General features: G+C 32.6%; 2 protein-coding genes across 4 annotated transcripts in view; both read left to right on the top strand.

The window, feature by feature from the left end:
• Positions 1-21: 21 nt before the first annotated feature.
• The window catches only part of LOC132757586 (glutamic acid-rich protein-like), a 29,357-nt gene continuing 4,437 nt past the window's right edge, over positions 22-24,941 (top strand). The window contains exons 1-11 of one of the 2 annotated variants that reach the window (XM_060748905.1): positions 22-509; positions 7,603-7,697; positions 14,042-14,111; positions 14,466-14,505; positions 15,514-15,601; positions 18,105-18,241; positions 18,860-19,008; positions 19,790-19,884; positions 22,402-22,471; positions 22,887-22,926; positions 24,362-24,428. In XM_060748905.1, coding sequence (XP_060604888.1) covers positions 447-509; positions 7,603-7,697; positions 14,042-14,111; positions 14,466-14,505; positions 15,514-15,601; positions 18,105-18,241; positions 18,860-19,008; positions 19,790-19,884; positions 22,402-22,471; positions 22,887-22,926; positions 24,362-24,428 — 914 coding nt within the window. In that variant the 5' untranslated portion in view covers positions 22-446. The remainder of the gene's footprint in view (positions 510-7,602; positions 7,698-14,041; positions 14,112-14,465; positions 14,506-15,513; positions 15,602-18,104; positions 18,242-18,859; positions 19,009-19,789; positions 19,885-22,401; positions 22,472-22,886; positions 22,927-24,361; positions 24,429-24,941) is intronic. The other variant, XM_060748907.1, reaches the window with a different exon arrangement.
• LOC132757589 (uncharacterized) lies at positions 2,680-4,964 on the top strand. 2 transcript variants are annotated; one of them, XR_009629469.1, is made up of 4 exons: positions 2,680-3,442; positions 3,662-3,780; positions 4,458-4,587; positions 4,822-4,964. XR_009629469.1 is itself a non-coding variant. In XM_060748911.1 (3 exons), exons 1-3 carry the CDS (start codon positions 2,822-2,824, stop codon positions 4,468-4,470), a joined length of 753 nt encoding a protein of 250 aa, XP_060604894.1. In that variant the 5' UTR covers positions 2,680-2,821; the 3' UTR covers positions 4,471-4,651. The 2 variants fall into 2 exon arrangements, 1 of the variants encoding a protein (XP_060604894.1); XM_060748911.1 differs by lacking the exon at positions 4,822-4,964 and having other exon boundaries at positions 4,458-4,651.

The raw sequence follows: 24,941 nt of genomic DNA on the forward strand, positions 1-24,941 counted from the left end.
ATTCGCTTATTAAGAAACATGTCTTAAATTAATAAAGATTTTCAAATATATTTCATACGAATGTGAATAATCCTCGATGGTCTCTTAATTTAAAACAAATGTGTAACTTTTTAATTAGATGTTTTTATAAAATTCACTAATAATAAAAACAAAAAACACGCAAATATAATTTAGGACGAATTATTAATAGAGCGAAATGTTCGTTACTGATGTTCATTATGATTTTATATCAAATCCTGTGTTAATTTAATTTAAAAATCTCTTATTGACAAAATTGACAATTAATAATCAAATCTATAATTATCATTGTATTTATAATTTTATATTATACAGATCTTATAATATAGATACTTTATGGTGTGCATTGAAGTTTGTTTACAAATGGCGGATGGTCAATTTATTAAATAATAATCTTTAATTCTTTTTGACATTACCCCACTCTTGCAATGGGTAAAGAACCAATTTCTCCGGAAAAAGTAACGAAAGATGCAGATCTTCGTCGCGAGCAGGTAATATATGTTGTAAATTTAAGGTGATTCTGCTTTGTCAGCCATGTTTGTTTTCCATGTTGTTTTCACCAAGTCTGTCCAAAGTGAAAGTAGGCCAGAATTCATATAACAAAAAAGCTCACAATGTAAAATGATGAACCATTTTAAAGTGCACGTCAAGATCTATGTTTTAAAGACTAATATGAAAAAGGCATAGCCTCAAAGCGAGCTCGATGTACTTTTAACGTAAAATAGTATGAAATAATCGCTCATTTTTATTTCAAATGCAGTGTACACATTCTGTGTTAAATATGGCTACGCCCCTGTCGTTAAATGAATAACGAGTTTTGAAAACGCTGATAAAACTTTGTTTGTTTATTTTATTTCACTCTATAAATTTTCAAGCGAAATAAAGATTATTAAAAGTGAAATAAATGTAAAACTTTAAACGTTTACGACATTAAAATAGCGTACTTGATTTGATTGTTTTGCACGTGCTGTTTGGCGCTACATTGTGACGTCACGTAAACAATACTTTAAACGTCTGTACAGCGTTAACGACTGAATAAAAGATATTGGTGTTCGGATTCATTTTCTTAGTTAGACCATTTTCTTTCATTCTAGATAGTTTTCACAACAAAATTCGCGGGTGACCAGTCTACACATCCGTTTTCAATCAGAATTCCTCAGTTTTTATCGTTATTTTTAAATTCGAAAAGTTGCGATGTGTCCAATTCGGTACTTCGGACGAAAGTTTTCAAAACCATCACTTAGCAGGTACTCGCGTTACCGTAAAGCTCGCTTTGCGAGCAGGCCCTTCGGTCCAGCTCGTCGAGCTCGCTATTAAAAACAGAAATAAAAATGATAATAATATGAAATTCAAATTAGGTGCTACCTATGCAGTCTGTGCGAAAGTCCGTCAGTCATGGCCGAATAAAAATCATGCGGTCCGAGATAAATTTCCTTTCCGTCAGTCCTCGTGTCCGAATAAAAATTCCAGAAGCTATAAATATATAAATGACCTTTTTATTGATAACGTCATCAACATTTTGTTTTGACAGCTTAATTTGCATACCTCAGCTACGTCATGCATATTTTATTTCCGCTATTTTCCGTCACACTATAATTTAAATGGCCGACTATAGCCGGATAGTTAACATTTTGATGACGTATGCTATTGCTGAAAAGGGAAATCACTCCGCATGACTTGCCGGTTCCCAGCATTTAAGCGCGTTTGTTTTGATTCTACACTGAAGGTCACGCTACGATAATCAGGTGATTTCGTTTTCATACAAATATTATTATAAATATTATTAAATTAGCATTTAAAACATTGCAAATATATTAAATATGCTTTCACTGAAATATGTTGAAGGGGCAAAACCCGGCCAACCTATCAAACGAAAGAAAACTGAAAGTGAAACCAAGGACGATGCTAAAAAACGCTGGAAAGATTATGAACAAAAACGGGTAGATCGATCGTTCAACTATGAGTGGCAAATAGGGCGTCCTTGGTTAAAATTTGATAAGGAAAAGGGGGTTATAACATGTTCTGCCTGTATTAATGTTTATGGTACATCGGGGTCTGGCGGATCAAATTTAAAAGGAAAAAATGCCTTCATAACAGGTAGCACAAATATGAAAAAGTCCTCAATCACTGATCATGAAAATAGTACAAGCCATGTAAATGCAATTTCTAGGGAAAAGGCCAAACATTCTACCCCAGTGCAGCAAGCAAAATCTGTTGCTGGAAAGACACTTCTGTCTATGAAGGCATCAGAGAAGCATAGAATTGCCTGTTTGTTTCGGGCAGCACATGGACTGGGTAAACAAGGCCGTCCCCTCAGAGATTTCACTTGGCTATGTGATGTAATTGAGGCAAATGGTGTTGATTTAGGAAAAACTTACAGGAATCCAAAGTCTGCTCTTGTTTTTTTATCTTACATTGCAGATGCAGAGAGGGACAAGACTACCAAACTTACAAACACAGCACCTGCATACTCTTTATTAATGGATGGTACAACAGATTTGTTGGGTGATGAACAGGAATGTGTTTATATTAGAGCTGCATTAAATGGAAAAATAATTGAACGTTTTGCTGGCATCGGTTCCCCAAAAAGCACATGCTCCAAAGATCTTTAAGAGTTTGTTGATGGGGCCATAGGAGCACTTAAATTGAATAAAGGTTTTAGACCTTGTCTTACTACCTAATATAAAAAAGCTTATAAAAAAATCATATCACAGTAATTAAATTGTGAACTTTCATCAAATCCTGAACCATAAAATCACTGTTTCTATACATTTTTATGTAAAGTTCTAACTGCATTTTACTTATGAATGCTTGTGTGTGCACTTTTATAAATATGAAAAATATGTTTGCTGTATCCTGTTCTTTACGTCAAGCTCATTTGGTCATTTCTAACCCTTTTACTGGACTTTTTTTCTACATTTTCTTTTGCTTTGCATCTCAGCTTTTAAAGTATACTTTAGATAAAATGATTGGCCTCGGATCAGATGGAGCATCAAATATGGTTGGAAGCAAGGGAGGACTGGCAACACTCTTGAAGCAAGATATCGGGGAGCATTTTGTAAATGTTCATTGTTTCAGCCACCGCCTTGAGTTGGCATTTAGAGATGCTGTGAAGAAAAACAAGCTTTATGAGAAGTTAATGACACTTCTTATTGGGGTTTACTACTTCTACACAAAGCAATATAAAAACAAAAAAGGACTTATGAGTGCATTTGAGGTTATTAAAGTTAAGCCCCATATGCCACCCAAAGTTACAGGTACCCGCTGGCTTCCTCATATGAAACAAGGCATAGCTGTTCTACTCCGAAACTTCAATGCATACAACACCCATATGAGTGATGCTAGCCACACAAATGCCAAGGCTGAAGGGCTAGTGAAGATTATGCTAGACAAGCATGTCCTAACTTTTGCCCTTTTTATGCAGGTTTACATTTTTGACATTTGAAACAAACAGTATTTCAACTATATTTAAATAAATCATTTCTGAAGGAAATTAAACCGTTTCAGTGAAGAGATTAATCAATACAAATTTCACTCAAATTCAATCATCATTCTTGGCAAAACCAACATCTCATAAGACATTGATTGATATGTATACATTATTAATGCACTGATCGATATACACATCATTAATGCATTTTAGAAACTTCTTGAGCCCCTGTGTAATTTGCAAGAAAAGCTGCAACGCCAAGATATAACCTTAGCAGATGCCATGGCTTGGATAGAAACAACAATGGAGCTAGTTATGAGTTTGGAAACAAGGTACTGTAACCTGCATTTGATTATCAGTATAAAATATTTTCTTTGCTATTTCTGTGATTTTACATATTATGTTAAAAAAGCTTTAAATGATAATTTATCATCAAGTTATTTAAATATATAAGTTTAATCTTAACAGGGAAATGAACGAAATTAATGACTTAATAACCACTGGCCATTACAAAGATGTCAAGTTACGAGGGTCATCACCAACACTGTCTTACAAATCTGATATAATTCAGGGCATTTGTTCTGCATTAAAAATCAGATTTGATTTGGATAGAGATTCTATGACGCTTGTCAAAGCAACCAAAATCCTAAGGACAAAAAGTTGGCCGACACACAATGATGTGTTATTCGAAGGTTAAAACAAATTGTTGTTGTTGTTGCTGTTGATTTTCATTTTTGTTGCCTCTTGTTTTTCAGATTGAAAGTTGGTGTTTTTTTTGTTTATTCAGTTAACAAACAAACTTGATATGATTTTTATCTCCAAAAACAAAATGATAATTTATGGGTGCTTTGTTTTTGTACAGTACAAAATGCAAATTATTTGATAAATTTAAAACCTAACAGTAAATTGAATAAAATATTTCAGAAAAACTATTATCTCCTGTCCTTTTAAATTTGATGACATCTGTTTAAACTAACTTAATCATAACCATCCATATTTTACAATGCAGCATTTGGAAATGAAGAAGTCACAATGGCTGCCCAGCATTATGCGACATTCCTTAAGACTTCTGATGGGGAATTTTCTGCAGATACTGTCAGCCTACAGTGGATATCTTTCAAGAAGATAATGAAGAAAAGGTTGATATTCAAACTTTTTACAATACAATAGGTGTTGCTTTTGTGCTTCACTTTGATTTACTTCTTACCTGAAAGATAATTAATCAATAAATTATTTTTTTTAATATAAATGTTTGTGTAAAGATGTCATTGATTGATCAATAAATAACTTTTAAATGTGCATAACTAAAATTTTTAAGAATGTTAACTATATCAAATATTTAATAATTGCACCGTAATAACTGTTTATTTCAGACATGGAGACTCTTTGACATCAATGACATTGGCAGACCTCCATGCAAATGAAGAGGAGTTTTGTCAGCTCTATAAGCTTATTGACATACTCTTCAGCCTTCCACCAACCAGTGTGCCTTGTGAGACAACATTAATTCTCACAGCTAAAGCTTTTAAAGACCCATCGCAGACTTAGATTGAAGCAAGGCACACTGTATACATTGATGCAAGTGAAGCTTAATAGCCTAAGTATTGAATTATTCAACCATGAACCCTCTCTAGACCTGTGGCTGGTAAGCTTGAAATTTAATAAATTAAGAAATAACATGACTGATAACTTTGTAAAATTATGATATAGCACATCTATTTCTGTGCAATTCAAATTATTTGTTGAAATATATTTACACAGGTTATAAAATAAAAAAGAAATTAAAATGTCAATATTCAGTGCTTGAATAAATTTTATTGATTTAATGAAAATTGATTTCATATTCAGGGTAATAGTTTGAAACCAAGGGCTGGTAGAAGGCTGAACTACTTCCGTACCCCAAAGAATCTCAAGGATAATGTCACCCTAGAGCCAGAGAGTACTGTTTCCAGAGCAACCGAAAGTGCCCTAGAAAATTCAGATGTTCAGGAACAAGATGATCAAGTTATCATCGCAGAGATGCAGCAAAAAGAAATTCATATTGAACAATCTGCGAGTGACTCTGAGTCAGATTTAGACTCAGACATAGATTTAGACTATGATGATGACAGTGACTACTTTAGTGATTTCCAGGATGAAGAGCTAAACTCCAAAAAAATATCAATGTTTGCAGATGAACAACAATAACCTGATAATAAAATGAATAAGAATAAACAATAAAATATGTTACTGTAATGTGATTTCAGGATTTTTTATTGTAAACCGATCCCGTATTTTTAGTTTGATTTAATGCTTGAAATGTCCGGGCCGGAAAAAAATCATTCGGGCCGGAAATAAACCTAATGGTGCCGGTCCTTGTGGCCTGAAAAAAAAATTGACTTTCGCATAGACTGCCTATGGCGCGGAAAGCTCTTATGAATTATGATTTTAGCCTTACATATTTAGTGTACATGTAAACCAGATCTTTCTTGAAGGTATTTTGTACCATAAACAAAACGAATAAATTGATGGTGTTCAACCTATCATCGGAGCGCTCGGAATATTCCGAAAAACCTCCGAACGTAAAGGGGACCACTGTGCATGTGTCGGCGTTTGGAAAATCCCGTCCGCCATTTTTGTTAATCTCTAATCACAGTTGTTGTTTTAACGTTATTTTTAATGTGCTAATTTATCAAAAAGGATATGTTAAAGTAACTTTTTATATTTATAATTGTTACTTTAATTCTTATCAATGAAATGCAGGTTTATTTTCTGATTTTGTACATCATTCTTTCACCGGATGTGTTACTTAGCATGCGTCTGCTAGCAATAGTCTGAATTATGTAGACGCTCATTAAAAGCGCTGTGATATCTATATTTAGCTCAAAAGGATTTCAAAATGGCGGCGCCCAGTTAACTAAGGATTTTTTCACAGCTTATTAGGTATAGGATATATATTTTTTTGAAATTTTCATTTAGTTTGAATTTGATTTCATTTGAACTGATACGCGTCATACATGTTATCTAAGAGCGCTACAGCCCTCGCGGGGCCTTTGGCCCCGCTCGGACTTTCCGCGTAATAAGAATATTTACCTTGCTACATTTCTGAAGACCAAGTACAAACTGTTGTCAAGTTTTATACACATTTCATGAATGGCATAATTCAAGAGAAACACTTAAAATAGAAATATCTGCAAAGGATAACAAAGAAATATACTCAGAACTGTATTGATTATCGATTTTTTATGCAATCCTGATTTTAGGGTCATTTTGCACAATAAAAATGACAATTCTGGAAAATCTAGGGGAGGGAATGATATGAAAATTTGTGTTTCCAGTCCCTTCATGTCTAAAAACCTCAGATGAGTCCCTTTAATATTTAAATAATACCATTAGAAACTTTTTTTTTGCAGTACATACATATGTTAAGTGGTTTTGCTCAATTTTTCACATTGTGACAGTAAAAGGTTCTAACGCTGGTGTTATGAAAATAATTCTTGTCTATGAATATCAGAAACAAAGTTTACTAATGTGTGATCTGAAATTGATTTCATTGAAGTCCTGATTTCTTAAAACTGGTATTGGATTGGTGCCTTATCATTAAATTAGCCAGTGGCTTATTTTCTATTACATAGTAATTAGTGAAATAAAAATGTTTAAAACTTTCATGTTTGTATAAATTGGATTGAAAAAAGATGCAAACCACTCTCTTTATCAACTTATTCTTAGTTTATTGAGTTATGTGAGTTGAATTGAATTCTTGTAGTTTCTTGAAGTGACTGTAAAATAAACTTTCTTTTATTGTTGTTGAATTACACATGTATTTATTTTAAGCCGACTATTTGAAGAACAGGGAGAGATAATTTCTCACCCTGGCATTTGCATCACATAATGATTAAGATTTTGTGTGCAAGTTGGTATCTCCAAAACTACTGAAGGGAATGGATTGAAACTTGTGATTATCTAAGGTGATGATCACAGGTACCATAACTCTAAGTCCCCTTTTTACAGAGTTGTGCCCCCTGTCAAGCACTGAGTATAGTTGAGCTTGCTGTTTTATGGACAGCTCTAAATGACTTGTTAACAAAAGAAATAATTGCCTGATATAGTGTGTTGAAAAAATTGAAGATACAGAAGTATATGTGTAATAAAATATAATTTTTTTGTTTGTGCAGGGTCGATTATTTGAAGCAATATGTGACTTTTCCAGTATAGAGAAGGGTGATCTTAATTTTAAAGCTGGAGAAGTACTAACTATCATTACTACTCAGTAAGTAAATTATTTGATAGTCATTTCACCTTAGAACCATAACATTTTACAGACAATTGTACCAGTTTCCTTGTTTTGTGAGAAAAATTTCCCTTTTTTTTACATTTCCACTACAATCATTATTTTATATGTAGTCATATATTTTTCAGTATTTCTGATAAATAGATATATGTATAGATTGTATACATGGATTGTAGAAAATTATACATGTAGTGTACATGTACTTAATACGTACTTTCAGATTGTGAATTTAGCATTATGCAAGTACATGTTATGACTTAATTAAAGTTTACTGCATCATGAATATTTATCATAAAAGGGAGAGCACACAAAGAAATACTTTCCCAGGATTATACTTGAATACTTTAAAGTCTATTTTAAAGGAATTCTATAATTTAAGTATTTGTTGATTCAGGCAAAAAGAATATTAACTTATCCATATTTACTGTGTCCACTGTAATTCAACCAAGTGTATTAGTAATTTTAGTATAATACATCTATATTATCAATTTTTCATCATTGTATCATCCATCTATAAAACATTTCAGACAGGAGGGGAGGTATACATATATTTGTTTTTCTGTGATAATGTTATGTGCACATTTTAAATTATGATTTATAATATAATAACTATTGTAATATATTTCTTTGTAAAAAACATGGCTAATAATGTGTTTGGTTGTAGCTATAAAACTGTAGAACAGGGTTTCAGTTAACATATCTGTCTATAGAAGTTGTAACCATATGTTATGAAAATAGACCTATACCTACAGTACCGATTCAGATCAATCTTTAACTTTATGCCATTCGACCTGGCTCTATACTGTTGATTACTCAATTCATAGAAGGGCACCTGAGGTCTTCCTCAACAAGTAATCCTTGAAAGTCGCCATATGACCTTTATAGTGTTAATGCATGGAGAAACTCGAACCAAAAAACAAACAAACAAAAAACACTCGGTTTTAGTATGTTGTTACTGAAATTTCTGAAGCTTTAAAAGGAGTTTTCCAAATTCAAAACTTGATAAGTCCATTAATTTATAATAAGGGTCAATCTTCTGAGCACTGTTTGTTGTAATTGCAGTGCTATGATTTCTCTAGTTAGGTCACTAGGTGTGACTGTCAAACATGCTGGCTTATTCACACAATTTTGACAACACTCTATCTTATGGTCAGTTTAGGTCTTGAAATCTTGAATGTTTTAATAAATCAAATTGGTTGTAAAGGTCTTCTTTTTTTTTAATAAAAAGGGGTATGGGTATAGTTGTCACCTGACCTGTTGGCATTGGTAAAAATTTCCTTTTTTTTCTTGATCTTTATTATTTGTGCTTTTGTAATAAACAAAAGAAATTATACATGTTAAGCTGTGAAATGAGGTCATATTTACCCCATTTTTATGCCCCCACAATGTGGGAGCATATAGCGTTGCACTTGTCCGTCCGTCTGTCCGTCATTCAGTCAGTCCATCCGTCAGTCCGTCCGTACGTCCCGAAATCTTGTGAACGCAACTCCTCTTAAACCGGATGGCAGATTTTGCTTAAACTTACAGGGATGAACAACCTTAATGTGTAGATGGTAGTAAAGGAAGGAATTTTCGCTGCGACCAAATTTAACAGAATTATGGCCCTTTGTTGATTTTTTCACTATATACTATGTAGAAATTTTGTGAACGCAACTCCTCTTAAACCGGATGGCAGATTTTGCTTAAACTTACAGGGATGAACAACCTTAAGGTGTAGATGGCAGTAAAGGAAGGAATTTTCGCTGCGATCAAATTTAACAGAATTATGGCCCTTTGTTGATTTTTTCACTATATACTATGTAGAAATTTTGTGAACGCAACTCCTCTTAAACCGGATGGCAGATTTTGCTTAAACTTACAGGGATGAACAACCTTAAGGTGTAGATGGCAGTAAAGGAAGGAATTTTCGCTGCGACCAAATTTTACAGAATTATGGCCCTTTGTTGATTTTTTTCACTATATACTATGTAGAAATTTTGTGAATGCAACTCCTCTTAAACCGGATGGCAGATTTTGCTTAAACTTCCAGGGATGAACAACCTTAATGTGTAGATGGTAGTAAAGGAAGGAATTTTTGCTGCGACCAAATTTAACAGAATTATGGCCCTTTGTTGATTTTTTCACTATATACTATGTAGAAATTTTGTGAACGCAACTCCTCTTAAACCGGATGGCAGATTTTGCTTAAACTTACAGGGATGAACAACCTTAAGGTGTAGATGGCAGTAAAGGAAGGAATTTTTGCTGCGATCAAATTTAACAGAATTATGGCCCTTTGTTGATTTTTTCACTATATACTATGTAGAAATTTTGTGAACACAGCATCTTTTAAACCGGATGGCAGATTTTGCTTAAACTTACAGGGATGAACAACCTTAAGGTGTAGATGGCAGCAAAGGAAGGAATTTTCGCTGCGACCAAATTTTACAGAATTATGGCCCTTTGTTGATCTTTTCACTATATACTATGTAGAAATTTTGTGAATGCAACTCCTCTTAAACCGGATGGCAGATTTTGCTTAAACTTCCAGGGATGAACAACCTTAATGTGTAGATGGTAGTAAAGGAAGGAATTTTTGCTTCGACCAAATTTAACAGAATTATGGCCCTTTGTTGATTTTTTCACTCTATACTATGTAGAAATTTTGTGAACGCAACTCCTCTTAAACCGGATGGCAGATTTTGCTTAAACTTACAGGGATGAACAACCTTAAGGTGTAGATAACAGCAAAGGAAGGAATTTTTGCTGCGACCAAATTTTACAGAATTATGGCCCTTTGTTGATTTTTTCACTATATACTATGTAGAAATTTTGTGAACGCAACTCCTCTTAAACCGGATGACAGATTTTGCTTAAACTTACAGGGATGAACAACCTTAATGTGTAGATGGTAGTAAAGGAAGGAATTTTTGCTGCAACCAAATTTAACAGAATTATGGCACTTTGTTGATTTTTTCATTATATACTATATAGAAATTTTGTGAACGCAACTCCTCTTAAACCGGATGGCAGATTTGGTAGACACCCATAAGAAGGTGTTTCATGCTAATTATCTAAGCTCTAGCTCATTGGGCTTTTTAAAAGAAGATTTTTTAAAGTTTTTACTATACACATATAGTTAAAAACAATGACACCCCTGGGGCGGGGCCAGTTTTGACCCCAGGGCTTTTATTTGAACAAACTTTGTAGACACTTACTAGAAGATGTTTCATGCTTAATATCTAAACTCTAGCTATTTGGGTTTTTTCAAAGAAGATTTTAAGTTTTTGCTATACACATATAAGGAAAATCAATGACCCCGGGGGGGGGGGGGGGGCAATTTTGACCCCAGGTCTTTTATTTGAACAAACTTTGTAGACACTCACTAGAAATGTTTCATGCTTAATATCTAAACTTTAGCTATTTGGGTTTTTTCAAAGAAGATTTTTTAAGTTTTTGCTATACACATATAAGGAAAATCAATGACCCCCGGGGCGGGGCCAATTTTGACCCCAGGGCTTTTATTTGAACAAACTTGGTAGACACCTATTAGAACATGTTTGATGCTAAATATCTTAGCTCTAGCTCTTTGAGTTCTTTAAAAGAAGATTTTGAATGACCCCCTGGGGCGGGGCCAATTTTGACCCCAGGGCTTTTATTTGAACAAACTTGGTAGACACTCATTAGAACATGTTTCATGCTAAATATCTTAGCTCTAGCTCTTTGGGTTCTTTAAAAGAAGATTTTTTAAGTTTTTACTATATGCATATAGGGAAAATCAATGACCCCCTGGGGCGGGGCCAATTTTGTCCCCAGGGCTTTTATTTGAACAAACTTTGTAGACACTCACTAGAAGATGTTTCATGCCAAATATCTAAGCTCTTGCTCTTAGGGTTGTTTAAAAGAAGATATTTAAAGGTTTTTTCTTTCGGTTGCCATGGCAACCAGAGTTCTGCATGGAATTAAATTCTTTGAACAATTTTTAAAGGTGACCACCAAAGGAACATTCCTGTGAAGTTTGGATGAAATTGGCCTAGTGGTTTATGAGGAGATGTCATTTAAAGTAAAAGTTTACGGACGCCGGGCGTATGCCGGACGAAAAGCGATCACAAAAGCTCACCCTGTCACTTTGTGACAGGTGAGCTAAAAAACTACTGACTTGTTCAGTATGACAAGTTTTCCATGCAAAAAAAACCCAATGATAAGCACTACTTTTAAGGCACAAATTTATTGTACTTTTCTGTCAAAAAATTACTTTTCCTGATTTGTTATTATTGTGGTTAAACATACTCAATTTTAGTTTTATACTGTGTTTAAGTGATAAAAATATCTAAGACATTTGAAATGTGTAAATGCTATATAAGTTATAATTGTAGGAAGAGAAATCAAAATTTTAAAGATCAGTACATTAAGATCTATATTTTAGACTTTCGAAACGAGAATTTCAGTGAGTTTTATTTTTTCACGGTTAAGTGCTAGAGCGGGTGTGGGTATTACCGAACACTTAAGGTGAAATAAGTAGTATTCGGTAATACACGCAGTAATCACGATTTTCAATTGACATTTGACGAATATGAGTTTTCCTTTACATTTACATGCAAGAAACACTTATCTACGCACATTATCTAAAGAGTTATGACATTTCATATATTAGACCTGACTGCTTCTATTACCGACCATATGCGTGTAATACCGAACACACATGCGTGTATTTCCGAACACTGCCAACTTTTTTAAAAAAACGTTAATCTTCACCTGAAATATAGATAAATTAAAAACAAATCATTTCACTATTGATGTAAGCATTAATGTTTCGCAAGTATTCACTATTGAACAATGTATTACCAGAGACATAGATAACATGTTATATTACGTGTTCAAATGTGTAAATATTAAATAATTTAAAGACAAATTAATTTTCATTCAATAACAGCTGACCATGTGATCTTAACAATATTTGTACTCAAAAGAGGTACTTGTCAGATACTCAGGTAATGTGAAATCTACGTAAATCTGTATCTTTTAACTCCTCCCTAAGGTAGTGTTTGAACTCAGAAAACAATCTTTTAATCTTTTAACCTTTTCTGGGAAACAATCGATCGATCTCTCTCTCTCCCCCTTTCTCTTTTCCAAGCTGAATGGTTGTACGAAGAGTCAGTTCAGGGTTGCGGCGAAAGTAACCCTCCAGCCAAGATCTGCTAGATTTGTTTTCACGAAAGCTGTTCAGGGACTTTCACCATAAAGTATTTTCAAGTTCAAGTGTGTGCAAGCTCTAGTCTTGTGCCTCCATAGCCGATAATTGAGACATGACGTGCATGACCAATTCTACAATACGTCTATCCTCAGACTTTAGTTAGAACTGGCCAACTTATGACCGGGACAGTATTGTGAGGGGTGGACTATGGAATCCCATCCTTTTTTGATGCTTGGTTTCAACTAACAGAGTTTAAACGATCTAATTCAGCTACATGGTCAAGCATTTTAATTCTGCTCAATTACGCTCTCGTTTTGCGTTTTTTCTCCCTGCTCATTCATAAAAAGAAATTGTCTATGTCTGTCTGATCATTTTTTTCTTTCTCTAGAGCTATTTATTTGTTTATCTATTCATTTGTTATTCTATTTTTATATTTACTTATTCATTTATTTATTTTTCTATATATCTTTTTGATTGGTTGAATGAAAGCATTAATTAATTAATTAATCAATTAATTAATTTATTTATTTATTTATTTATTTATTTATTTTAATCAATTGATTGATAATTGCTTAATTAATTAATTTATTTTATTTATTTAGATGTATGAAATTATTTATTTTGTATTTAGATAAATTTATAACGCTATAATAATGATAACTGTGTTGTTTTAATCAGTGTAAGCATTGCGTTCGGTAATACACACATGACAAAATTTAACTGCTTGTAATTCCGAACATGCAAATAACTCAGTAAATAAATATCTAAGTGACATATTGAGTTATTTCCCATATCACAGTACATGTATTAGTTTCACAAATAACAAGAAACATGTGACTTATCAAAATCACGTGACCAGATAACCTTATGACGTCAAGTATCTAAAATTAGAATATTTGTAACGGAATACATACTTGTCAAGCGTAGTAGTATTTTAGTCTTGGAAATCTTTGCTTTGTCAAGTATCACGTTGGCAATATTACAGATATGTCGGGAAAGGAAGTGACATCATGTTTCTGATGTCACTGCCTTATAAGAAGAACATTAAGAAGGTTATGGTGGAAAAAAAATTGTGTTCGGAAATACACGCACGTTCGGTAATACCCACACGCGCTCTATGTTTTATCCATGTTTATTTTATATTTTACAGAGAAGATGGTTGGTGGGAGGCAGAAAATGAGAAAGGGGAGAAAGGCTCTGTACCATCTACATATCTCAAGGTTTGTAAACCATTCTTTATCATACTAAAGCTTATATCATTGCACTCAACCTGTGTGTTATCCCAGCAGTCTTTTTATGGTTTTAAAGTGGAAAGGTCTAAAAATGGGTACATTTTCTACATATCTTAATTATGGATATTTTCTTTGAAAGAGGTTCTTAATGATTCATTATGAACATTTTAAAAATGATAACTAATAATATTCTTTGCTAGAACAATTTATTTTGTGTATATTAATATATGTGATACCAAACAATGTATTTCACACTTGAAATCTCAGACTTGAGAATTGAAGGCATAAGATAATAAAGTATAATGAATTTTGTTACATTTTATTTTTGTTTTCCTTTTTTAGATGTTCAATAAATACAAAGATGTTCAACAATCAGATGAAGGTAAGAGAAAAAGAGTTTTTGTTCATTTTAGACATCCTCACAGCCATAATTCCAGGTTTGGTGATATTATATGTTATTTTGGTTTTGGAGTGATGTATATAGAGGATATTAAATGAGTGTAGGTGTAATACTAAATTTATTGAACGAGTTGAATAAAATCATATTATGCGAGCCTCTGGCGAGCATAATATTGTTTTATTCAATGAGTTCAATAAATATAGTATTGAATCTACACGAATATAATATTCTATTTATTACATATATAAAATAAGAACGGTAAACTGTTAACAAGAGTCATTTTTCTTTGACGCGCCTATAGTGTAACGCTAACATTAGCGCGCTTTAACGCTATGTTTATAGTGCAAATGACGTGACGTCAAAGTGTTATTACACTAGTGTAATATCGTCTAGTGTAATATCGTTTTTATTAAATGGCTTTATTACACTCCTGCGCCGCAGTTTATGTGATAAGTGGATATATTACCTGCTAAGATTTTATTTTATCTTGGCAGGTAATATATCCACATATTTCACTCTAAAACCAAAATAATGATTTTATTACCCTTTCTCTGTCGAGTAAGACTACGATAAAATAAATTATTGCTGTTTCAAATGAAACGTCTAAACAAGATTCCCTTTAGGATACCCCTTCACCACAACATGACGTCACATAAAAAAATGACGTATTTGCTTTGGTACCTAACAAATCTAAACAAGAGAAAAGGAGTAGTCTGTTGAAAACTATTTTTTGTAATTGATATCAAGCTTTGACGAGTCAATACTGATGAGAATATTTCACATAACTCTATTTTGGTAAATATTATTTAATTGGCAGTTAAAATGTGCTTGTATATTGGAATTTACACCGCGTATAATCGAACTGTACTTAATGAAATCCATTTAACCTGGAATAGACTGTTCCATATTCATATTCATTATACAAATTCAACTGGTTTAGGGTTAAAACTGACATACAGCCAATATTGAAGTTGTATTTTACTTATGTAGAAGATGAAGATAATGAAGAAGATGAAGATGAGGAAGAGGAAGGTGATGAAGGCACAGAGAAAAAGAGTAAAAATAAAAAACCTAAAAGGTAGGGGTGAATTTCTTTTTGAAAAACAAAATTACAAGTGCTGATTCTATGGTTTTTCATCATTCCTTTTGGAATTAATTCTAGAAAAGAAAGAAAATTAAAAAAAAAACACGAGTAAATTGTGTAACTATCTTCTTATTCTTTTATTCATGCTAGTTTATGATGTCATACTATTAATTGTTTCTAATTCCACATTCAGTTTCATTTTTATGTCAGGTCTAAAGTTAGGGAGCATCAACATTTAAAACATTTTAGTTGGAGAGATAACTCCGACACTAAATCACACATTTTTTTGCAATATCTTCATTATCTTCCTGTATATTTTAAAAAGTGAACCACCTAAACAAAGTTCAGTTCAAAGACTTTACAAAACAACAAAAATTATGTATGAAAATGGAAACTGCCTACTGGTACTGCTTTGAGGTCCTGAATGAGGTATACAAAACACGGTCTTTTTACCCCACAGCAGAAGATAAAATCGGCACTTAAATTTTTCAGTAAAAATGACTGGAAAATCAGCATTAATAATTTTTTTTACATCTTATGTGTTTTATCTATTTTTGTTAAATATATATGTACAAAATGTAATGAATATCTTACGGTTGACCAAATTTAAACTGAAGAAAGGATTACAAAATTCCGTACCCTAATATTAGTTTTGTGTTTTCATTCAAATCCATCAAGATTGTGGTAATTTATGGTCCATTGAGTAAAAGTTGTGTTGTCATATTAATGTAACTATGCATGTTCTTAAATTCAACAATTTTTTGTTGTTGTTTTTTTTCTCCAAAATTCAGTCATTCCAAATGGTTTGCATGTAGAATTATTTCAATAACTTTTTAGCTGGACTATTCGATAAGAATAATTAGAGCTATTGTAGTCACCCGAGTGTCGGGGTCGGTGTTGGCGTAACCACTTATGTTAAAGTTTTTGTAATACCTCAAATATTTTCAAAGTCCATTGACATATGGCTTTGAAACTTTGCACACTTGTTAACCATCATGACCCCAACCTGTAGACAGGAAGAGGTGACTGTATCAAGCATTTTAACAGAATTATGCCCCTTTTTCAACTTAGAATTTATGTTAAAGTTTTTGTAATACCTCAAATATTTTTAAAGTCCATTGACATATGGCTTTGAAACTTTGCACACTTGTTCACCATCATGAACCCAATCTGTAGACAGGAGGAGGTAACTGTACCAAGCATTTTGACAGAATTATGCCCCTTTTATGACTTAGTATTTACATTAAAGTTTTTGTAATACCTCAAATATTTGCAAAGTCCATTGACATATGGCTTTGAAACTTTGCACACTTGTTCACACCATTATAACCCAAAACTGTAGACAGGAGGAGGTAACTGTATCAAGCATTTGGACAGAATTATGCCCCTTTTACATTTAGGTTTGCACACCACCTCAGATATTTTCATATTCTATTGAAACAAGTTGAAATTTTATACTCTTCTTTGAGAGTATAATAGGACTCTCTCCAAGGCCTGTAACTGTAACATGGATTTAAAGAAAACATTTGTCCTTTTGTTATTAACTCAGAAAATTTTACATTATCAAGGCTCTTTTACTATCAAGCACTAAGAATAGTCGAGCATTGCTGTCCTACCGACAGTTTCGTTTATAAGATACTCAAACTATCCACACTATTTTGAACCGTTGTTAATTAATGTTGTTTTTGTTGTATAGAGATAAAGATAAAGAGGTATGGATATATCCCTGCTGGATGCAGACGACAATTTTTATGTTAATTTCACCTGAAACATTATACTTGACCTTTTTTCCTTTTCACTTTCCTTTATTCTCAAACTTTCACAGCTTCAAAATAAGAGTTACCTTTGTTAGTTCCCAAGACATTTTTTCTTGACTTGTATGTAAATTTTGGACATATTTATTAGACATGCAATTAAAAGCTTTTTGAAAATATTGTATTATTTTGAGGCATACATACCATAACGTCCCGGATGTCCAGGACAGTCCCGGAAATAAGGTGTCTGTCCCGGAGATGATTTATGTCCCGGTAAAAAAAAATCTAAGATAATCTACTTTGAAGCAAGAAATATTACATTTTTATGTAATTTTATTGTCAAGCTTTTATAAACTAGTCTAGAACGCTTATAACGAACGATAATCCCCTAACAGCATTGCAATGGTGACACTAATCCTTTTATTGGTATATCTACATTCCCCTTCCAACAAACAATTATCAGCAATAATTTTGATCAATTAAAAGATTAATTGTTTACCCCCTGTGGCTTCCTGAGTGAAAAATGCTTTTGATTAGGGATTACATCATAATTATCAAAACCTCTTCCAGAAAATGGCCCAGATTGGGGACTGGTACTGCAACCCTTAAGTTTACTGGGGAAGTAGTTACTTAGTTATGTAGTTATATATAAGACTGTATAACAATATAATGTAGATGCCATTTCTATTGATGTACAAGTATATTTTGTTTTTAAAATAACATTAAATTTAAATCTTCATCAGAGAGTTAAAAAGGGAATTAGGAGAAGGTGATGAAGATGAAAAAGATGATGATGATGACGATGATGAGGAGGAGGTAGAAGAGGAGGAGGAGGAGGTAGGAGAAGAGGAAGAAGAGGAAGAGGATGATGATAAAGAAGGTGATGAGACTGCTGGGGAACATTTGGAGACACCTAAGAAAGTTAAAGAGAGATTTTTTAGAAAAATATATTGTTTTTGATGTCATTGAAGAAACAGTTAAGCACATAATTAGAAAGTCATTTTTAAGCCTGCTTTCAAGACTTGCCAGTATTTGTGGACAAGTAGTCTATATTGAAAAACGGACCTCTATATATTGAAAAAGTCTTCATATTTCACATAGTAATTGGTCATAACTAGTAGATGACCCCTATGATTTTGGGGTCTCTATTTCAAAGATCAAGGTCACCAGGGTCTTAAATGTCAGAATAGTTTCTGCTTATCTTGAAAACTATTTATCACAAAGTAAAAAACAGTGTCTGTATGTAGTTTTGTTTTGCTGCTAACCATGTGACTTCATCATATGAAGTAAGGACTGGAGATAGATAAGATTATTCGGCAAGGTTTTATCCAGCTGATAAAATAAACAGTAGCAGGATAAAAAAATAGGACATGAACTTTCTTGTTGGTTAAACTACATGGAAAATGAATGGTTCAAGTCAAAATCTTCAGATGCTTAACACTATTTTAAAGAAAATTGATCACAACTTTCTATTATAATACTTTTTTTTTTTTTAAAGTATCAAAGACAGAAAAAGGTAAACCAGATGAAGATGATGAGGAAGAGATTGAAGAAGTTGAAGAAGAAGAAACAGTAGGTGAGGAGGAAGTTGAAGAGGAGGAAACAGAAGAGGAAGAAGATGATGAGGAAGAAACACGTCCTAAAAAAGTAGTCCCTTTAATACCATTAGAAACTTTTTTTTCCAGTACATACATATGTTAAGTGGTTTTGCTCAATTTTTCACATTGTGACAGTAAAAGATTCTAATGCTGATGTTATGAAAATAATTCTTGTCTATGAATATCAGAAACAAAGTTTACTAATGTCTGATCTGAAATTGATTTCATTGAAGTCCTTATTTCTTAAAACTGGTATTGGATTGGTGCCTTATCAGTAAATTAGCCAGTGGCTTATTATCTATTACATAGTAATAAGTGAAATAAAAATGTTTAAAACTTTCATGTTTGTATAAATTGGATTGAAAAAAGATGCAAACCACTCTCTTTATCAACTTATTCTTAGTTTATTGAGTTATGAATTCTTGTAGTTTCTTGAAGTGACTGTAAAATAAACTTTCTTTTATTGTTGTTGAATTACACATGTATTTATTTAAACCAAAGAACAGGGAGAGATAATTTCTCACCCTGGCATTTGCATCACATAATGATTAAGATTTTGTGTGCAAGTTGGTATCTCCAAAACTACTGAAGGGAATGGATTGAAACTTCACACGTTTGTTTTTGTGATTATCTAAGGTGATGATCACAGGTACCATAACTCTAAGTCCCCTTTTTACAGAGTTGTGCCCCCTGTCGAGCACTGAGTATAGTTGAGCTTGCTGTTTTACGGACAGCTCTTGTTAAAAGAAATAATTGCCTGATATAGTGTGTTGAAAAAATTGAAGATACAGAAGTATATGTGTAATAAAATAATTTTTTTGTTTGTGCAGGGTCGATTATTTGAAGCCATATGTGACTTTTCCAGTAAAGAGAAGGGTGATCTTAATTTTAAAGCTGGAGAAGTACTAACTATCATTACTACTCAGTAAGTAAATTATATGATAGTCATTTCACCTTAGAACCATAACATTTTACAGACAATTGTACCAGTTTCCTTGTTTTGTGAGAAAAATTTCCTTTTTTTTACATTTCCACTACAATCATTTATATGAAGTCATATATTTTTCAGTATTTCTGATAAATAGATATATGTATAGATTGTATACATGGATTGTAGAAAATTATACATGTAGTGTACATGTACTTAATACGTACTTTCAGATTGTGAATTTAGCATTATGCAAGTACACATTATGACTTAATTAAAGTTTACTGCATCATGAATATTTATCATAAAAGGGAGAGCACACAAAGAAATACGTTCCCAGGATTATACTTGAATACTTTAAAGTCTATTTTAAAGGAATTCTATAATTTAAGTATTTGTTGATTCAGGCAAAAAGAATATTAACTTATCCATATTTCCTGTGTCCACTGTAATTCAACCAAGTGTATAAGTAATTTTAGTATGATACATCTATATTATCAATTTTTGATCATTGTATCATCTATCTATAATAAAACATTTCAGACAGGAGGGGAGGTATACATATATTTGTTTTTCTGTGATAATGTTGTGTGCACACTATTGTAATATATTTAAGAAATAACATCGGCCTGAGAGGTGTATATCGGCTATTTAACACCGGTTTGGAGTTTTGATGCGCAGGAATTTTGTCGCATCAAAACGACAAAACCGGTGTTAAATAGCCGATATACACCTCTCAGACCGATGTTATTTCGATTCTAACACGATAAAATAAGGAAAATAACTAATGTTATTTTTCAAGCGGAAATAACTTCCGGTGCCCGTTTTCGTATAACGCTGTTCGATTTTCGCACTCTACTGTTGCGAAGATATAGAAATTATTAAACAATAGAAATAATAAGAAAAAAAACGTTATTTTATCAAGTTTTCAACAATTAAAACTTACGTCGTATTGTTTTTACATCAGTGCCCCATTTATCATTCTTGTATGTATGAAATAACGTCAGCTTGTTTATGAATGATTTGTTTACTTAGGATGACGTCATTACGCTGCTTACGGATTGGCGCCGTTTTGTCAAAATATTTATTAACTGATATGGATCTTATATGTGGCGTTAGTGTATGTGAGATATTATTTCGGTATTGTATGAAAAGAAAACATTATACGAACTGAAAATATAAATAAAAATGCTTTTTATTGTTGCTTTAAATGGCTTTATAAACTATACAATTGAGGGTAAAAACATAACAGCGCATATACAAGTAGTCCCTAACCGGTGTTTATTGGCAGTTTAACACCAGTTTTTTTCTTTCTTTGTCTATAGTGGCAAAATCACGTGAGTGTTAGAATTCTTTGTAAAAAACGTGGCTAATCATGTGTTTGGTTGTAGCTATAAAACAGTAGAACAGGGTTTCATTTAATATATCTGTCTATAGAACTTGTAACCATATGTTATGAAAATAGACCTATACCTACAGTACCGATTCAGACCAATCTTTAACTTTATGCCATTCGACCTGGCTCTATCTTGTTGATTACTCAATTCATAGAGGGGCACCTGAGGTCTTCCTCAACAAGTAATCCTTGAAAGTCACCATATGACCTTTATAGTGTTAATGCATGGAGAAACTTGAACCAATAAAAAGACAACAAAAACACTCGGTTTTAGTATGTTGTTACTGAAATTTCTGAAGCTTTAAAAGGAGTTTTCCAAATTCAAAACTTGATAAGTCCATTAATTTATAATAAGGGTCAATCTTCTGAGCACTGTTTGTTGTAATTGCAGTGCTATTATTTCTCTAGTAAGGTATCAAACATGCTGGCCTATTCACACAATTTTGACAACACACTATCTTATAGTCAGCTTAGGTCTTGAAATCTTGAATGTTTTAATAAATCAAATTGGTTGTAAAGGTCTTCTTTTTTTTTAATAAATAGGGGTATGGGTATAGTTGTCACCTGACCTGTTGGCATTGGTAGAAATTTCCTTTTTTTTCTTGATCTTTATTATTTGTGCTTTTGTAATAAACGAAAGATATTATACATGTTAAGTTGTGAAATGAGGTCATATTTACCCCATTTTTTATGGGAAAACACTCACATAGTCACTTTTCTTAGTTCAATTGAAACTTTTCACAATCAAGTGATCTGTTTAAAAAAACTACTGACTTGTTCAGTATGACAAGTTTTCCATGCTAAAAAAACCCAATGATAAGCACTACTTTTAAGGCACAAATTTATTGTACTTTTCTGTCAAAAAATTACTTTTCCTGATATGTTATTATTGTGGTTAAACATATTCAATTTTAGTTTTATACTGTGTTTAAGTGATAAAAATATCTAAGACATTTGAAATGTGTAAATGCTATATAAGTTACAGTTGTAGGAAGAGATATCAAAATTTCAAAGATCAGTACATTAAGATCTATATTTCAGACTTTCGAAACGAGAATTTCAGTGAGCTTTATTTTTTAAGTGCTATGTTTTATCCATGTTTATTTTATATTTTACAGAGAAGATGGTTGGTGGGAGGCAGAAAATGAGAAAGGGGAGAAAGGCTCTGTACCATCTACATATCTCAAGGTTTGTAAACCATTCTTTATCATACTAAAGCTTATATCATTGTACTCAACCTGTGTGTTATCCCAGCAGTCTTTTTATGGTTTTAAAGTGGAAAGGTCTAAAAATGGGTACATTTTCTACAAGGATTTCAAATATTGATGAAAACAATAGAAATGTATCTTAATTATGGATATTTTCTTTTAAAATGTTGCTTGAAAGAGGTTCTTAATGATTCATTATGAACATTTTAAAAATGATAACTAATAATATTCTTTGCTAGAACAATTTATTTTGTGTATATTAATATATGTGATATCGAACAATGTATTTCACACTTGAAAACAGCATCCATATATCTCAGACTTGAGAATTGAAGGCATAAGATAATAAAGTATAATGAATTTTGTTACATTTTATTTTTGTTTTCCTTTTTTAGATGTTCAATAAATACAAAGATGTTCAACAATCAGATGAAGGTAAGAGAAAAAGAGTTTTTGTTCATTTTAGACATCCTCACAGCCATAATTCCAGGTTTGGTGATATTATATGTTATTTTGGTTTTGGAGTGATATATGTGGATATATTACCTGCTAAGATTTTATTTTATCTTGGCAGGTAATATATCCACATATTTCACTCTAAAACCAAAATAATGATTTTATTACCCTTTCCCTGTCGAGTAAGACGACGATAAAATAAATTATTGCTGTTTCAAATGAAACGTCTAAACAAGATTCCCTTTAGGGTACCCCTTCACCACATCATGACGTCACAGAAAAAAATGACGTATTTGCTTTGGTACCTAACGAATCTAAACAAGAGAAAAGGAGTAGTCTGTTGAAGACTATTTTTTGTAATTTATATCAAGCTTTGACGAGGTCATAATTGTTTTCAATACTGATGAGAATATTTCACGTAACTCTATTTTGGTAAATATTATTTATTTGGCAGTTAAAATGTGCTTGTATATTGGAATTTACACTGTGTATAATCGAACCGTACGCGCATCGCCACAGCGCATGTTGTTTACAACGTGGGGTACCCAACATGGAAATTTAGTGTGCATATTACTCGTCTGGCTCAGTAATATCATTTTCTATGGCGGATCAGTATCCAATCAAAAAGGGGCTAGAAAATCTTGAAGGGTAATAAATGATTATATATGCTCTCAGTTCTACGACAGATGAATTGAATTATTTCTTTGTGAGTCTCTCAACTCCTATATTGCTTTTGCATCTTGCCTCAACATGATTTATCCAGCTAAATGCTATTTGACAGTGCATTGTGCTGGGTGTATCAATGGCCCTTTACTTCTGTATATTGAAATATTGTGTAAGACTAGGAATTCTATACATGTAATATAAGGAAACTATCAAGTTTACACACTCATATATTCCTGGTTTTACTTATTAGCTATCCCATGGCTGATGTATTGTACAGAGAAGCAGAGAAGGGTAATTCTCTACCAGGAAGATGTGAATGTTTCTATATGCTGTATGATTTAAAACAAAGCTATAGAGGGAAATATATTATGAAAATGTTTTTACTGAGAATGTTTTAGCCTTAGAATTTGTAGAATTATCACTCTTGGTAGTTTGTGCATTGAAAAATGTTAGTACTGGTAAAAAAATCCAAGTTCATTTATACTGTAACTGTCCGATAAGAACTTTAAGCCTTTATCTTCTGGAAACAAAAATGAATAGCCACAAGAATGGAATCAGGCCAGCTTTCACACCTGTGCTCTCTAACTATACTCTTTACTGTTACTAGCTCAATTTTTTGTATTTTAATAATGAAATCCATTTAACCTGGAATAGACTGTTCCATATTCATATTCATTATACAAATTCAACTGGTTTAGGGTTAAAACTGACACAAAACCAATATTGTAGTTGTATTTTACTTATGTAGAAGAAGAAGATAATGAAGAAGATGAAGAAGGCACAGAAAAAAAGAGTAAAAATAAAAAACCTAAAAGGTAGGGGTGAATTTCTTTTTGAAAAACAAAATTACAAGTGCTGATTCTATGGTTTTTCATCATTCCTTTAGGCATTAATTCTAGAAAAGAAAGAAAATTAAAAAAAAACACGAGTGGCGCCCTGTCCGTCCGTCCGTCTGTCCGTCCGTTTTCTTGTCCGGAGCATAACTTGAAAACCCTTGGAGATAATTTGTTTAAACTTCATACAGTGGTAGAGGGCATTGAGGGGGAGTGCAGTGTCAAAGAACCATAACTCTATTTTGCCCGGTTTTTGAATTATCTCCCCTTATAGAAAATTCTTGTCCGGGGCATAACTCTAAAACTATAGGAGATATCAACATGAAACTTTGTAGGTGAATAGATCTCAATGAGTAGATGTGCAGTGCATAAGAACAATAACTCTTTTTGTCCTAATTTTGGAGTTATTGCCCTTTGTTAATTTCAACACTTTGAACTTTGTCCGGAACATAACTCTACAACTATAAGAGATATCAAGATGAAACATTGTAGGTA

This window comes from Ruditapes philippinarum, unplaced genomic scaffold (genome assembly GCF_026571515.1).
Source record: "Ruditapes philippinarum isolate M1 unplaced genomic scaffold, ASM2657151v2 ctg2001_1_1_1_1, whole genome shotgun sequence".
Taxonomy (NCBI): domain Eukaryota; kingdom Metazoa; phylum Mollusca; class Bivalvia; order Venerida; family Veneridae; genus Ruditapes; species Ruditapes philippinarum.

Coding starts and splice junctions, on each gene's coding strand:
- LOC132757589 (XM_060748911.1), top strand. CDS start 2,822: ATGAATGCTTGTGTGTGCACTTTTATAAATATGAAAAATATGTTTGCT. Junction 3,443..3,661: donor CTTTTGCCCTTTTTATGCAG/GTTTACATTTTT, acceptor AATGCATTTTAG/AAACTTCTTGAGCCCCTGTG.